The following is a 13,590-nucleotide window of genomic DNA, read 5'->3' as shown; positions in this document are numbered from 1 at the left end:
ACCCGTGCATCGGAGAGCACGTAAATGTCGGTCCTGCGCCTGATCTCTCTTCGGTCGTGTCGGATTGCCGTCCCATCGGGTTATGAGAGTGAAGGAATAGTGAGTGCACCTGTGTCTGCGCAAATGCTCGTGTACTATAATATGTCCTGCGCAGCTGGCTGATCTCCTTAAATGAGAACAGCCGCCGTGGCCGAAATCGGCCGTGGACGCCATTATTATACAGCTTTTATTATAGTTACTTATTTTTAGATTACCCTCACATAATCATCCTTACCTGGTTAATATCAAGTTACCCTCACATAATCATCCTTACCTGGTTAATATCAAGTTACCCTCACATAATTATCCTTACCTGGTTAATATCAAGCAACAGCGGCGTATGATGGGGATGCGCATGATGCGTGTGATGGGCGGGATGCGCCGGATGGGCGGGATGCGCGGGATGGGCGGGATGCGCGGGGTGGGCGGGATGAGCGGGATGCGGCTGATGAGCGTGAGGCTCTAGCAGTCGCTCCGCCCACGCGCCTGCACCGTTGTTCACGTAGCGCATCCGCCGGCTGTGGATGTGTGAAGATGCTTTAGTTTGCGATAGTTTTCGTCAAATTCCATGTCATCCTCCGAGCCTTTTTCTTCCAGTCTAACCGGATGTAGTTGAGTATCAACCCAGTTACCCGGGCAACCCAATACCCTTATAATTTAAATATTTCTTGATTCTGTAGGTTAAACTTCATTCCAAAAATTACTTAGCTGAATTAGTGAGTAGTTCAACGAGCCAAGAAATAGACCTAGTCTGAGAATATACAACTATTCCGTAAGAGTTTACCGTAACCACATGAATAGTCTCATATCTTTCCCAAACTTTATGAGGATCATGAATAATCGTGTCGTAAGTGCACCTGTGTCCAAGCAAATGCTCGTGCACTATAATATGTCCTGTGCAGTTGGCTGATCTCCTTAGAGAAAATAGCCGCCATGCCTTTGGGACTCGATTCAACACCACTGAGGGTGCTTCTACACGGTGCACGTAGCTGGAGCAAGTTAACATGCGCAAGTGACAAGAACACGCGGGTTGATATTTTGCTTTGGTACATGCGCAAGCTACTTGTACCATGTAGAGGCACCATAAGGGTAGATCACAGAGAATCAGACATTGATATATAAAAGAGAAAGTATAGATATACTCACGGTGGTTGATAATGGTGTCTGGGAGTGCGTCGTTCGACGGCGGGCGCCGATACCGACACGTTACTTTCTCCTGAAATTGTCATAATAAATAAATAAATAATGTCGGGACACCTTTTCACACACGGTCGGTTAGCCCCATGGTAAGTTATTAATTAACTTGTGTTATGGGTGCTAACACAACTGATAAACTACATATAGCTACACATATACATATTTATAAATACATATTGTAACACCCAGACCACGGCCAACAAGCATGCTCATCACACAAATGTCGACCGAACCGGGAATCGAACCCGGGACCTCAGATTCGGCAGTCCGGCTTGGTGACCATTGCGCCATAGAGATCGTCTAAATAATATATATAAATCCAATCAGACATAGTTTTAGATGTTAGACTAATTGTAATATACATGAAGTTGTTCCTGAAAGCAAGCAGTATATGAGAATACGACCTCTCAGGTATTAGTGTAGGGTTCTCAATTATATGCAAGTTCTTATGCCAGTTTTCTATGTAATTTCATAACTCAAGAACCGGCTCACCTATCCAAACCAAATGTTAAGGCTTCGTTCGAACGATTTAGTAGATGGTTTATGTGAAGTTTGCACAAAATCGATCGAGCGGTTCTTCATTTATGACATATTTTCTAACAAAATGGTGGACTTTATACGTAGCGAAGCGGGTGCCGCGGGTCACTAGTTGCACATATTTTGAATATCGTTAATTTAAGAGCAACCTGTCTCCCACTGGATTGAGAATCTTCTGTTTCGCTCACTGCCTCACCAATATAATTAGTTCACCTGCCTATAGAGGTAGGTCTAGGACCTAGGGCTGTCTGTAGATTATCGTGAGTACACGCCCTTTTTACTACCATCCCGCAGTGGATGCAGCGAGAGTTTCTGACTTTTAGTGACTTAAATGCATTTCTGTTCCTACTTTTAGCCGAGGTAGCTCTTTCGAACAATCCTTCAGTGTACCTAACAAGATCTTACACGTTAGTTTCCACAAATCCTCCTGACAAGACATACCTGATGACAAATGTCTGGATATACGCCTTCTCTTCCTGCTAGGGCTGTCTCCGGCCTTGGAGGACAGTTCCCCATCCGAGGATCCGGCTCCGCTCACCATCGATTCCACTGAACCTTCTAGAGGGTTCGTGTCCTGTGGATGGAGAGATGAGAATGTTAGATGATGAGGAAGGCCCCGGAAAAGATGGCGACCTGGTGCGAACAATCAAAGGATCGAGAGGTGTGGAGACAAAACGGGGAGGCCTTTGCCCAGCAGTGGGACAGTTAGGGCTAAGAAAAAAAAAAATGGAAATCTGCTCCATCAAAGCTTTCCATAACGCATTTTTTGGCATTGGTTTGGTTTTTAACACGCTTTTATTAGGTCGACGTGTATGTAACTATGTAATGGAATCTAAGGTAACTAATTTAACCATTTTCCAAGGATCGTAGCGTCATGGAAGTTGGCAGCTGTATGTAGTTCTGATGACAATACAATAATATGTTGAAGTGGGGTACATATTATTGTAATTGTTAGGAACATAATCAGAATAAATGTCTGCGTGAATCGCAACAGTCGTGTGTCATTTATTTCTCCCCACACCTAATATACGGCAATAAGGTACCGTCAAACTGATATGATGATGGACCCAGAAGATATCAACTAAAACTTTTTAAGTGTCCTTATTTTTCTAGCGTTTTTTACTACTACTACTACTATTACTTATTTATTTGTCAGAAATTCTATAGTAAAATTGTAGCTAATTCGAGCAGTGGTCTCATCTCAAAAAAGGTTTGCGGGCCTGTCCTACTTTTCAATATACCATGGCATTAATGACCCTTCGAGGAAGCTCAGAGCTTCTTTACTTCCAATACCCAGCTTGTTCTTCCAAAAAAGCAGTCTACTCACCATGTGATGATGATGCATCATGTGAGGCGGGTCTGCTGATGGACCCGCGCCTCCGGGACTCACGCGCATTTCTGAAACGTTACACAAATATTGTCATTAACATGTTATCGGTATTAGAGAATTTGATATCATTGTTCTAGGTATCTGGTCGGCTTTCTGTATAAACAGATGCAGCTGAGAATCAGTGTTCTACATAGAACGATTGCTTGTCCAACCTCTCTTTTTATTATGGGAAATCAACAAATGGCCCCTCTCGTTTGGGGTTAACCGCGTGAGGGATTGTCAGACTCTTACTGACTAAAACCCATCATGTTCCTTCTTAAGCCCTTTATGTACCAGTGCCACGGTAACTCTTTCGAACAATACCGCAACCCGCCTATCCGACCTCTTCAATTAATTTAAGTATCTAGGTACCCTGATACCCGGTATAATTAGCTTGTATTCTGGAACGGTCGCTTTTGGAGATTTGATACTATGTTTATGCGCCTATGTTTTAGCGCCATCTGTTACATTAGGCTTCACTATACTTGGCTGTAATGTACTAGGGCCGCGATAACTCGCGCGAACAATCCCTCAGCCTCGGCAGGCTAAGTTAAGGCCCTAGATGATATATGGACGATATACGGAATGGTCCGGGTGTCTTATTGAGCGTGACATTTGGAACACATCGTACCTGTGCGGCGTCGCTCGGAGGGACCGGCGGCGCGACGCTCAGCGCGCCGTGACCCACCAGCTCCACCGCCTTTCGGACAATTTAGTACATATCAAATATAAGGACGTAATAGAAGTAAGGACTGCTAGAACCACTGTAAATTGAAGATCATCAAACTCTTGCAGATATTGTGTTTGAATAAATTTTACAGCAGAATAAATAAAGCTTCTAAACATAACCAAATGAAACCTACAGCTCACGCCTTATAACAGAGTAATCCTGAACTTAGTCCATTAGAAGCCTCACTAATAAGGTATTTTTTTTACTTTTGTGAAGTCAAGAAATAGCCAACCAGTTATTTAAAATCTGAGGTCAAACTACTTAAATCAGAATTGCAAAAACATTTGGCGTAAACTATATCACCCCGTTTCCTTTACAAAATAGTAACGTACCTATACTCAACGGCCTCGAATGCTGCTCATGATGCATATGCTGCTGATGAGGTCCATGGGGTCCATGCTGGTGCGACACATGCTGGTGATGGTGACGGACATCCCGCTTGACAGGCGCGGGCGCGGGGGGCGGGGACGCGGCCACGCACGCCTCTTTCGGACTGCCGGCACTGCTGCCATCGCTGGAACAAGGGGGTTTGATGTTAGATAAAGAATAGAGATTGTGAAATGAGTTACGATATTAAAAAAAAGTGGTTTCATTTACGGACATAAAATAATACTGCAAAACTGTAAAGCACTTTGTTGGCATATGTAGGCCGTTTACATTCAGATTAAAACATTGAAAACTTAGAATAATTGACTACAAAACTATCTTTGTCAGGTTGTGACAAAACTACTCTACGGCGTAGGTAGGTAAGATGAAAGTAAGTAGCTTTTGGCTCAGAAACAGCTTCACGGGGTCGATCGATGATAAGGAACTCGCTAAGTAAAGTTTCGGAAGTCACATTAAATTAGTGTACCCTGGCTGTAATTTGGCAGTTGTTACGAGAAGCCTGAAGGCTGAATATCTGACCACCAGTCGCTTCATGTGGCACACTGGTACTCAACTGCATCTGCTTAGACTGGAAGCCGACCCCAACATAGTTGAGCCAAAAGTCAAAGTCAAATCATTTATTTTACAAGCACTTATGAACGTCCAAAATATAACTAAGTTTGATTCTAGTTGCCCATTCTAAAATTAGCTTCCTATGGAGAAGAACGGGCAAGAAACTCCATGGTTACTCTTTTGAAAAATATTGTGGTATTACAGTATTGATGCATACAATAACAGCATGCGAAGATCATGTAGAATCGAATTAAAGTTAGGCAGGTGATAGACATGAAGAACAGTTTTCGACAAATAACCATATGCAAAGCAAATCAGTATTATCCATCGAGTGCCAACTTCTTATCTAACAAGGAAATAATATTCACGTTCCTGCCGATCTTGGCCGGTATCCAGAACTCCGTCAAGCAAAATAAACAGTTTTAGTAACGAAGGGAAGAACAATTTGTATGTTGTTGATCTTATGGTTTTCTCAGGATGCATGTACTGGAGCAAGTTAACATGCGGAAGTGACAAGAGCACGCGGGTGGGTATTTTGCTTTGGTACATGCGCGAGTCGCTGGACCCGCACGTTTTGAAAATGCATGTAACCTGCGAATGTGCCTCAACATGCGCAAGCTGCTTACACCTTGTAAACGCCTAAAGGCGCTAGGTTGAACCGAGTTGAATTCAACTGCTGCCAGCACTTGCAGTAACTTTGAGTAACTTCAAAAAAGGCCGCAGCTGCACTACTGGCTAGTATGTATTTATATGGCTTTTGATTGCCGTGGTAGCAGCACGTACAGTTGCTCTCTGCTATCAACCGACTTAATGTAGTCACTGCACTTGCGTTTAGCAGGTCGATTCGAAGTAGCATCTTTACTCTACACTAGTGTAATGAAGTGGAAACATTTTTTGCTTGTTTGTTTTTACGATGAAAAATTCCTGATATGAAAAATTCTTTCACTTTTGAGAAGCTACATCATCCCTTGTAACATAGGCTTTGTTTTATCCGAGTAGCAATTTCCGGCCAGAAATTTTCACGGGACACGGGGCACAATACGATAGATAGGTAGTTAAAAGAAGTGTCTAAACGCACGCAATGCAAAGAGAAGTCACCCACCCAAGACGCAACCACATCTTACAACCATCCTTATCTCGACCCTTATCGAGCAATAATCTAACATATGAAGATATTGAATCTTATATACATATAATATAGTATACGGTTAAAACAAAGACCATTGTCAACAAACGCTCCTCGTGTCAGCGATGACGTCACTAACTGCAAGCGAACAAACCTCGTGGGTTCTGTTTCATAATTGCGTTGGTTAACTACGTAGTATGTGTCTTTTGTAATATGGAGAGAGGGGTCCTACGACTCATGTGTACGCAGTATCAAGAATAATTAAGGTAGATTTCAATAAACTATCTGTTGATTTGTGTTAACTTTAGTATGTAAAGTCAAAATTAATCTCTGGTAAGAAAATCAACGGATAGTATAATATCGGAATCGGCCAGTAAACAACACAACTACGCATATTTATACCCTGTGAGGGGTAGGCACTCACAGATACTAGCTTCCCCTAACAATTTCACCAATATTGAACTATTCCTGCTATTCCGTAGGTTAGCACGTTCAAGTAATCAAACTCTTCAGCTTTATAAAATAAATAGGCATAAGATTTTGGTTATTACGTAGTACAGGGTATTATTTCCGCATAATCTACTGAGTAAATATTCATATTCATATTATTTATTTGCATTCCACAATGTATAAAATAGGTGTAACAATATGGCTTAGAGCTATAACATATAATATAATATTATAGTGTGTACCCTAAAGGCTCCGAAAACACTAAACCGATTTCAAAATTCTTTCACTGTTAGGAAGCTGGCTATCCCCGTGTAACATAAACTATAATGGCCTTACTACAAAAACTTTAACCACTGTTTAACACTTGTCTAAAAAAAATGTGGCTCCAAAATGAACCATATGTCAACGTCATAATTTGACATTTTTTTAGACAAGTCTTAAACTGACGTTAAAAAGTTTTTGTGGTAAGACGGTAAGTATTTTATTAACTTTACTTTATTCGGACTACTTAGTAGATGGTTTATGTGACGTTTGCACGTAATCGACATCATTATTTGTATAGTTTTTGGTTATTACGTAGCACAAGGCATCATTTCCGCATAAACTACTAACTCTATGTATATATAAAATGTTGCGCAAAGGCACGCGTGGCCTTCGGTAGCACGCCTCTGTAGGTCAATCTATGTCGTCATATCGCGTCATATATGTCTTTGTTTCGAGTCCTCCATAAGCTTAGAATACATCTATGTTAGATGCACTTGAAATATAGCTATTGACATAATCTATACTAATATCGAATAGTTTGTTTGCCCATGCTAATCTCAGCTTTTTTTTGCAGCGTGACGCAGTATCAAACTCTTAAGCCCAGTAAGTTCCTACCTGAGCCCTTTATGAATCAGGGTCGCGGCAACTATTTCGTACCATCCCGCAGCCCCGGTAGAAGTCTCAGGAGATTATTGAAATCGGAGATATTGAATCGATTTGAAAAATTCTTATAGTGTAAGTAACCCGTATATTAGGGATAGCTTTAGGCATATACGATTTAATATGGGTGTGCGAAGTAGTTCTCACAAGTCGCGGGTCAAACCGTTGGCGGTAGCTAGTCTAGTCTAAAAATAGGATATAGTTTTTATTATATATAGTTATACATAGTTTTTATTCAGATACTGCTTGATTATCGCAAGTACAACCTCAGAGCATTACTAGCTACTGGCTATTTTTCGCGGTTTCACCCGCGTTCCGTGAAGGCAAGAGAGAATTTAAAATCAAGCAAGTTTCGGAACTCTAGTACTGCCAAGCTTGAAAAACCAAATGACTCTTCCTTCCTACTTGATTTAAAATCAAGCTCAAGTATAGGACAGGCAAGTCAAGTCGGGTCGTGGTGTACAAGCTTCGATTGCGGCTTTCACCCTACGCTTTCGCTAGCGTGGCACCCGACCGTGGTTATGTAAGTTTTATCTGCATACTGTTACAGCCTTTTTATCGTCCCACTTCTGGGTTGCGGCCTCCTCTCACACGGAGAAGGATTGAGCGTTAATCACCACGCTTGCTCAATGCGGGTTGCTGATTTCAGACTTTAAAGTCCAGGTTTCCTCAAGATGTTTTCCTTCACCTTTTTATCAGCCATTGGTGTCTAAGATTACTTAGAAAGTACATACAAACTTAGAAAAGTTGCATTGGTACTTGCCTGACCTGGAATTTACATAGAATGGAATAACCCACACCCTCATACTCGAGAGGTTGGTTCTTTACCCACTGGGCCACCACAACTTCATACATATAAAAGGATTATCTGCATATACAAGGGTTATTTTTGTATATCTATAGTTGTGTTGTATGATGTTTGAGTGATTGGGTTTGTAATTCAACTAGTTTCAGGTGGGTCCAAAATTAGCTATCGTTATTGTAACTATCACCTCCCTAGCTTTTTCAAAACTATGTTGGGGTCGGCTGCTAGTCTGACCGGATGCGGAGTATCAGTGTTTTATAAGGAGCGACTGCCTATATGACCTCATCAACTCAGTTAAGGTTATGGCACATTATAGCGGCAACGCAACAGCACGGCTCCACACCAGCATTTAAGTTGTCATTCAATTTAGAGCATTAAATCGTGTATATTATATTTCGTAATGTCAATATGAAAAAGCCAACGGCGAGCAGTCAGCGTGCTTGCCGCTTCCACACAACTCGACTCGCCGCCCGCGTGCTGCAAGCGATGCGTACAGCGCGCCGACGGCGTGCTAATTGCACGCCGACTCCGAGCCGGCAGCGAAACAACGTCATTACGTCGTGTTCGATCATAACATCAATCATAATCGTCTTAAATAATATTGAGTTTGCGGTGACAGCAAGCTTACACCTCGCGGCCGGCGCACCGACGGCGAGCGGACAGCGCGTGGTTGGCGCACTGGCAGCTAGCCGTAGTCTTAATTCGAGGCGACGCCGTGCTGCAGCCGTGCTGTTGCGGTGCTGCTATAATGTGCCACAAGCTTTACCCGGCAACCTAATATCCCTAGGTAAGTTTGGTTGTCATTCCTGGCTTTAGACTACCCGTAAAGATTGCCAAAGACAGCCGGGACCTATAGTTTATCGTACTACGGTATTTATTTCTTTAAAAATACTGTTAATTGAATTTGACTTCGAACTACTGAAAATCCAGTCAAAAGCTTTTGCTTGGACATTAAAAGTGCCAAAAATACATAAATCCTTCCAAACTTTCGCACATACATAAGAACATTAGTAGGACATAAAAACCGCTCTCTTTTACCGAAATAAGTCCAAGAAAGTTGTTTTAACAAAATTGATTAAAAACCCGTTCCCTGCTCCTTATAAAGGGCCAATATTGAAATACATTGAACTTTTTATCCGCTTTCGAAACCGCAATTTATGTAATATTTTATATCGAAAACGGTACACCCGAAAATATATTCGCAAAGTCTGCGATCTTCGATAGCTGACCATTTGTCAAATCAGTTCAGTTTATTTATGTAAAAACAAGGTAAAAAAACTCCTTCTTATTACATAAGTATCTACATAATATGTATATAGTATCTATATATAATTTATTATACTACTTTCCGCCCGCGGTTTCACCTGCGTCCCGTAGACGGATGGTGATAGAAACTATCCTTATCCTCTATATATGTCTTTCCCCGGGGTCTAAGCTACCTCCCCTCTAATTTTCAGCAAGAGATTTAGGGATTCATTTATTAAATAGACTAGTAGTAAATATAGGTAGATCTATCTGTACCGACGTTTTGCCGAATTATGTATTTCAACGGTTCCTCAAACCATACAGACAGAATTGTGTTGCTGGTGAGTTTGTTCCACTTCTTCTTAATGTCTGGACAATAATGTCTGGACACATTTTCACACACGGTCGGTTAGCCCCATGGTAAGTTATTAATTAACTTGTGTTATGGATGCTAACACAACTGATAAACTACATATAGCTACATATATACATATTGATAAATACATATTGTAACACCCAGACCACGGCCAACAAACATGCTCATCACACACATGTCGACCGAACCGGGAATCGAACCCAGGACCTCAGGTTCGGCAGTCCGGCATGGTGACCATTGCGCCATCGAGGTCGTCAAAAACACATAGGAAGTGGTGAAGGGCGGGCGTTTTGGGGGCTGTCTTTTGTAAATTGAACCTTCAAAAAGTGCTGATTTTCAGCCTACTTTGAATAAATAAATAAATGACTTTTTTTTAATTACACCGACTTTGGTCGAGTAAAAAGGTATCATACCTTTATCAATGTATCGCATTCAAGCCCCGATTGTTTATAGGCACCATTTTTGTAATTCTTGCCTCAACTATTCTTCAGAGTATTGCTTCTATCGCGTGTCCGAGATAAGGAAACGTTACAGAGTGCCCGATTGCTATTTGTAAGATAACGATGGATTTCAACACTCGATAGATAGATACGATTGTGTCTACAACGATAGTTTTAAGGCGTTAAAGAATATAGGAATAGAAATTGAGATAGATACGGCATATCATGATGAGCGTGGCCTTTTGTCAAGCATGTTGGGATCGGCTTCCAGTCCAGTTGAATGAAGCTGACTATGTATCAGTGCGCCACATGCAACGATTGCTTATCTGACCTCCTCAATCTGGTTATGAACTGGATGCAACTGATTACCAGTGTGCCACATGGAGCGACTGCTTATCTGACCTCTTCGACCAAACCTGAGCAACTCTATTCCTCTTGGTAAGAATGGTTATGACTTTCTGAAAGGTTAACATTACTAAGAGTGAGTTAGCCATTTAACTATAATGATAACCGAACTATTTTCAGTTGTTATATCGCCAATTTGACCAATGGGCGGCAAGTATACGGCTGGTTATGGTTTGGTTATAATTAAATGGTGTCTTACTATCACAGTTTCTTACGTAAGCGTGACAGTCATAGAATGACGTTTCATCACCATCTGCGTAGCCTTTACCCAACTATATCAGGGTCGGCTTCCAGTCTAACCGTATGCAGCTGAGTACCAGTGTTTTACAAGGAGCGACTGCCTCTCTGACGTCCTCAACCCAGTTACCCAGCCAACCCTATACCCCTAGACAATACTGATTGTCAGATGTTTCTTCTTCCTCCTGCCCTGTTCCCAATTTTATTTGTGGTCGGCGCAATATGTCATCCTCTTCGATTTTCCCTGTCACTCGTCACACTGACTGTCCTGATTGTCAGATGTTTCAGCTCTTTAAAGAGTGACGTATCAGTATTAACCTGAATGATAGTCTTATTAACCGAAATAAGGAACTCACCTCGCGGAACCACGGCCTCACTATACAAACGGGTGTACTTTTATCAATATTCATTATGATTGTGAAATATTGATTTCTGACACTTACGCGAATATTAGACATTTAAATAAAACTACTTTTACGGATTTTATCGCGTTATATTAATATTATTTAATCCCGACGTTTCGGATCCTTTACAGCATCCATGGTCACGGGCAGACTAAGGTGTTGGTCGTCTTGATATATTAGTTACAAAAACAGAACCCGCGTGAAACCAGCCACAGTTGAGCGTCTACCTGCTGTTCTTCCATACATAAGAGGAGTCACAGACAAGATTGGCTACATCTTGAAGCGAGCTTCAATCAAAACCTACTTCAAGCCGCTGAAGAAGATCAGTCAATTCTTACCACCTGTCAAGTGTCACATACCTCTACAAGATGCGGGTGTATACAAGCTTGAATGTGATTGTGGTCTCTCTTACATAGGCCAAACTAAAAGAAGCATAGGGACCCGCGTAAAAGAACACATCGCCGATGTCAAACACTGCCGTTCCAGACAGTCAGCAGTTTGTGAACACACACTAGACAAGGCCCAGCATTACATCAGATTTGATAAACCACAAGTCCTTGCAAGAGAAAACCGATTCCTACCTAGGATGATTCGCGAGGCTATTGAAATTAAAAAACATCCAAATTTCAATAGAGAAGATGGCTGGTGCATACCACCTGCTTGGAATCCCATCATAGAAACTATTAAATCAAAATCCAAGCCTACAACTGCTCGACCTATGGATACAGTGAGCTCGTTTTGCGTGAATCGGATTGTCAATAATAATCAACAAAATGTAGGGTAGCTGTTTGTAACTAATATATCAAGACGACCAACACCTTAGTCTGCCCGTGACCATGGATGCTGTAAAGGATCCGAAACGTCGGGATTAAATAATATTAATATAACGCGATAAAATCCGTAAAAGTAGTTTTATTTAAATGATTGTGAAATGTCAAACTCATCAGCACTTCCTAGTCGACAATCAGTTACAAACGTAATGTTAATGACCTTATCATTTTGTTGATAAATAAATACTTGATTTTTAATGAGTTTGGTGTATTGAAAAACATATTGATGTCAATATGTTTACGGCTTTTTATCAGCTCTATAAAGCTGGCAGTACAAAGTGGGCAAAAATTAAAAAAAAAAAGCTCAAAATTTGTTGCTAATTTGTTGCTAATTAGTTGCCAAATAATCGATTTTTTTGCTTTTGCCGATTTCGAGAAATCGTCAACAATGCTAGCTTCACCATAAGCTGGCATGGATTATAAGATAAAAGTAAAGGTAAAATAAACAAAATCACTACAAATTTGTTGCTAATTTGTTGCTGTATAACCAAAATAAATTTGAGGTGCAAAAATATTTTTTTTTTTCAAATAGAAAATTTTTATTTGCTTTGCGCGCTTGAATGTCAATTGTTTCATGAAAAAAATATGAAATAAATTTGTTGCTCGTCACAGAACTGTTCCTTGTCACTTAGAGAACCAGCAACTAAATAGACACCCGACGATCGGGTGTCTTGAACTTCGGTGACTAACAAACCGGCCATGCTAGCTTGAATGTCGATTTTTCCGGTGAAAAACGTTGAAATGAATTTGTTGCTCGTCACAGAGGTGATTAATGTCTCTCAGAGAACCAGCAACTAAATAGACACCCGACGATCGGGTGTCTTGAACTTCGGTGACTAACAAACCGGCCATGCTGGCTTGAATGTCGATTTTTCCGGTGAAAAACGTTGAAATGAATTTGTTGCTCGTCACAGAGGTGATTAATGTCTCTCAGAGAACCAGCAACTAAATAGACACCCGACGATCGGGTGTCTTGAACTTCGGTGACTAACAAACCGGCCATGCTGGCTTGAATGTCGATTTTTCCGGTGAAAAACGTGGAAATAAATTTGTTGCTCTTCGCAGAACTGTTAGGCATCGATCGGAGAACCAGCAACTAAATAGACACCCGTTGATCGGGTGTCTTGAACTTCGGTGACTAACAAACCGGCCATGCTGGCTTGAATGTCGATTTTTCCGGTGAAAAACGTTGAAATGAATTTGTTGCTCGTCACAGAGGTGATTAATGTCACTTAGAGAACCAGCAACTAAATAAATAGGAGAGCTCAAAATAACACACAAGTCAAATTGTTGAGCTCTCATAAATTGACGAGCTCAAAAACATCGCAACAAACGGCAACATTCGAACGCTTAATGTATCTAGCGGGAAGTTACAGGAATGGCCTTTTAGGGTCATCCGATTTCGATAATTTTGACGAGCAACAAATTCATTTCAACGTTTTTCACCGGAAAAATCGACATTCAAGCCAGCATGGCCGGTTTGTTAGTCACCGAAGTTCAAGACACCCAATCGTCGGGTGTCTATTTAGTTGCTGGT

At 41.2% G+C, this 13,590-nt stretch overlaps 1 protein-coding gene across 6 annotated transcripts in view; it reads right to left on the bottom strand.

Moving 5' to 3' along the window:
• The window catches only part of LOC124644127 (E3 ubiquitin-protein ligase RNF38), a 72,537-nt gene that overhangs the window by 32,387 nt on the left and 26,560 nt on the right, over window positions 1-13,590 (bottom strand). For 5 of the 6 annotated variants that reach the window (XM_047183351.1, XM_047183352.1, XM_047183354.1 and 2 more), the window contains exons 2-7: window positions 4,205-4,386; window positions 3,774-3,842; window positions 3,101-3,171; window positions 2,215-2,347; window positions 1,186-1,255; window positions 353-557 (exon numbers count right to left, since the gene is read on the bottom strand). In XM_047183351.1, the coding sequence (XP_047039307.1) occupies window positions 353-557; window positions 1,186-1,255; window positions 2,215-2,347; window positions 3,101-3,171; window positions 3,774-3,842; window positions 4,205-4,386 (730 nt within the window). The remainder of the gene's footprint in view (window positions 1-352; window positions 558-1,185; window positions 1,256-2,214; window positions 2,348-3,100; window positions 3,172-3,773; window positions 3,843-4,204; window positions 4,387-13,590) is intronic. The other variant, XM_047183353.1, reaches the window with a different exon arrangement.

The sequence above is a fragment of the Helicoverpa zea genome, chromosome 29 (genome assembly GCF_022581195.2).
Source record: "Helicoverpa zea isolate HzStark_Cry1AcR chromosome 29, ilHelZeax1.1, whole genome shotgun sequence".
NCBI classification, from domain to species: Eukaryota; Metazoa; Arthropoda; class Insecta; order Lepidoptera; family Noctuidae; genus Helicoverpa; species Helicoverpa zea.
Note: the sequence above shows the minus strand (reverse complement) of the source record. Positions and strands in the feature narration are given on the sequence as shown.